General features: G+C 63.9%; 1 protein-coding gene across 1 annotated transcript in view; it reads left to right on the top strand.

Moving 5' to 3' along the window:
• Window positions 1–1,621, top strand: part of LOC103803560 (histone deacetylase 5-like) — a gene marked incomplete at both ends in the record, with an annotated part of 5,748 nt that extends 4,127 nt beyond the window's left edge. The window contains 4 exons of the mRNA XM_009076125.1: window positions 37–155; window positions 232–365; window positions 593–677; window positions 1,468–1,621. Of these exons, the coding sequence (XP_009074373.1) occupies window positions 37–155; window positions 232–365; window positions 593–677; window positions 1,468–1,621 (492 nt within the window). The remainder of the gene's footprint in view (window positions 1–36; window positions 156–231; window positions 366–592; window positions 678–1,467) is intronic.
• Between the last annotated feature and the right edge of the window lie 256 nt (window positions 1,622–1,877).

The raw sequence follows: 1,877 nt of genomic DNA, 5'->3' as shown, positions 1-1,877 counted from the left end.
GTGGGGGTGTCCCCATGCCCTTCACTGCCCCCCCAGGACGGTGGTGATGCCCATTGCCAACGAGTTCTCCCCGGACCTGGTGCTGGTCTCCGCCGGCTTCGACGCCGTCGAGGGTCACCTGTCCCCCCTCGGTGGCTACTCTGTCACAGCCAAGTGTGAGTGGGGTCTTGGGGTGTCCCTGGGGAGGGGACCCCAGCCCAACCATCCCTCACCCACCCCTGTGTCCCCCAGGTTTTGGGCACCTGACGAAGCAGCTGATGATGCTGGCGGGAGGCAGAGTGGTGCTGGCGCTGGAGGGGGGGCATGACCTGACAGCCATCTGTGATGCCTCTGAGGCTTGTGTCTCTGCCCTGCTCGGCCTGGAGGTATGGAGGTATGGGGGGACACCCTTGGGGACCCTCTAACCCCTGGGAATCCCCCCCAGCCATGCCCTAGGTGGGGGGGTTATTAGGGCACACCCTGCGTTGTGCCTCAGTTTCCCCTCACGGGTTGGTGAGGGGATCCCATCCCTTCCCTGCTCTGGGCAGGGACGTTTTGGGGGTGCTGGTGGCAGGTTTATGGGTCTGATGGTGTGTGTGTCCCCCTGCCCCAGTTGGAGCCCCTGGATCCATCACTCCTGCAGCAGAAGCCGAATGTGAACGCCGTGGCCACACTGGAGAAAGTCATCGAGATCCAGAGTGAGAAGTGGGGGGCAGGCACAGACCCTGGGGGTCTCATTGGGTCCCCCAGGGCTCTTCCTGGGATTCTGTCCCTGCCATGGGGGTCTTAGGGGTCTCCTGGGTTTGTCTCTGTCATGGGGTTCCTGGGGGTCCCCTGGGTCCATCCCAGCTGTGCTGGTTCCCTGGCACAGTTGCCCTAGGTTGTCCCTGCTATGGAGTCCCCCAGGTCTGTCCCTGCCCAGCCATGGAGGTCTTGGGGTTCCCCTGGGTCTGTCCCTGCCATGGGGGTCTTGATGGTCACTGGGTCCATCCCAGCCATGGGGGTCTTGGGATTCCCCTGGGTCTGTCCCAGCCATGGGGGTCTTGGGATTCCCCTGGGTCCATCCCAGCCATGGAGGTCTTGGGGTTCCCCTGGGTCTGTCCCTGCCATGGGGGTCTTGATGGTCACTGGGTCCATCCCAGCCATGGGGGTCTTGGGATTCCCCTGGGTCTGTCCCTGCCGTGGGGGTCTTGATGGTCACTGGGTCCATCCCAGCCATGGGGGTCTTGGGGTTCCTCTGGGTCTGTCTCTGCCATGCTGGCTGGGGGAGGTCTTGGGTCCCTTGGTCCATCCCAGCCATGGGGGTCTTAGGGTTCCTCTGGGTCAGTCCCCGCTGTGGTGTTCCTGGGGGTCCCCTGACATGGGGGTCTTGGGGTTCCTCTGGGTCCATCCCAGCCATGAGCTTCCTAGGGTTCCCCCAGGTCTGTCCCTGCCGTGGGGTTCCTGGGGGTCCATCCCAGCCCGGGCATCCCTGTCCTGTCCCCCCAGGCAAGCACTGGGGCTGTGTGCGGCGCTTCGCGGCGGCCGTGGGTCGGACCCTGCTGGAGGCTCAGCGTGGAGAGGCCGAGGAGGCTGAGACAGTGACAGCCATGGCTCTGCTCTCGGTGGGCGCCGAGCAGGGAGGGGGAGACCCCCAGCCCAGGTATGGCCCTGGGGGGGGCATGGAACCATGTGAGTCATTGGTGGGATGTGGGTGTCACTGTGGAGCCAGATCTGTTCTCAGGGGAGGCATGTTATCCCTGGGGATGTGCATGGAGACACGTGTGTCCTTGGGGAGACACATGACCTGTGCATGGAGCCAGGTGTGTCCTCAGGATCACATGTTCCTGGGGTTGTACATGGAGCCAGGTGTGTCCTTGGTGGGGTATAAATGTGTCCCTGGGACTAGGCATGGAGCC

The sequence above is a fragment of the Acanthisitta chloris genome, unplaced genomic scaffold, assembly GCF_000695815.1.
Source record: "Acanthisitta chloris isolate BGI_N310 unplaced genomic scaffold, ASM69581v1 scaffold8066, whole genome shotgun sequence".
In the NCBI taxonomy this organism is placed as follows: Eukaryota; Metazoa; Chordata; class Aves; order Passeriformes; family Acanthisittidae; genus Acanthisitta; species Acanthisitta chloris.
This window is presented reverse-complemented; position numbering and strand designations above follow the sequence as displayed.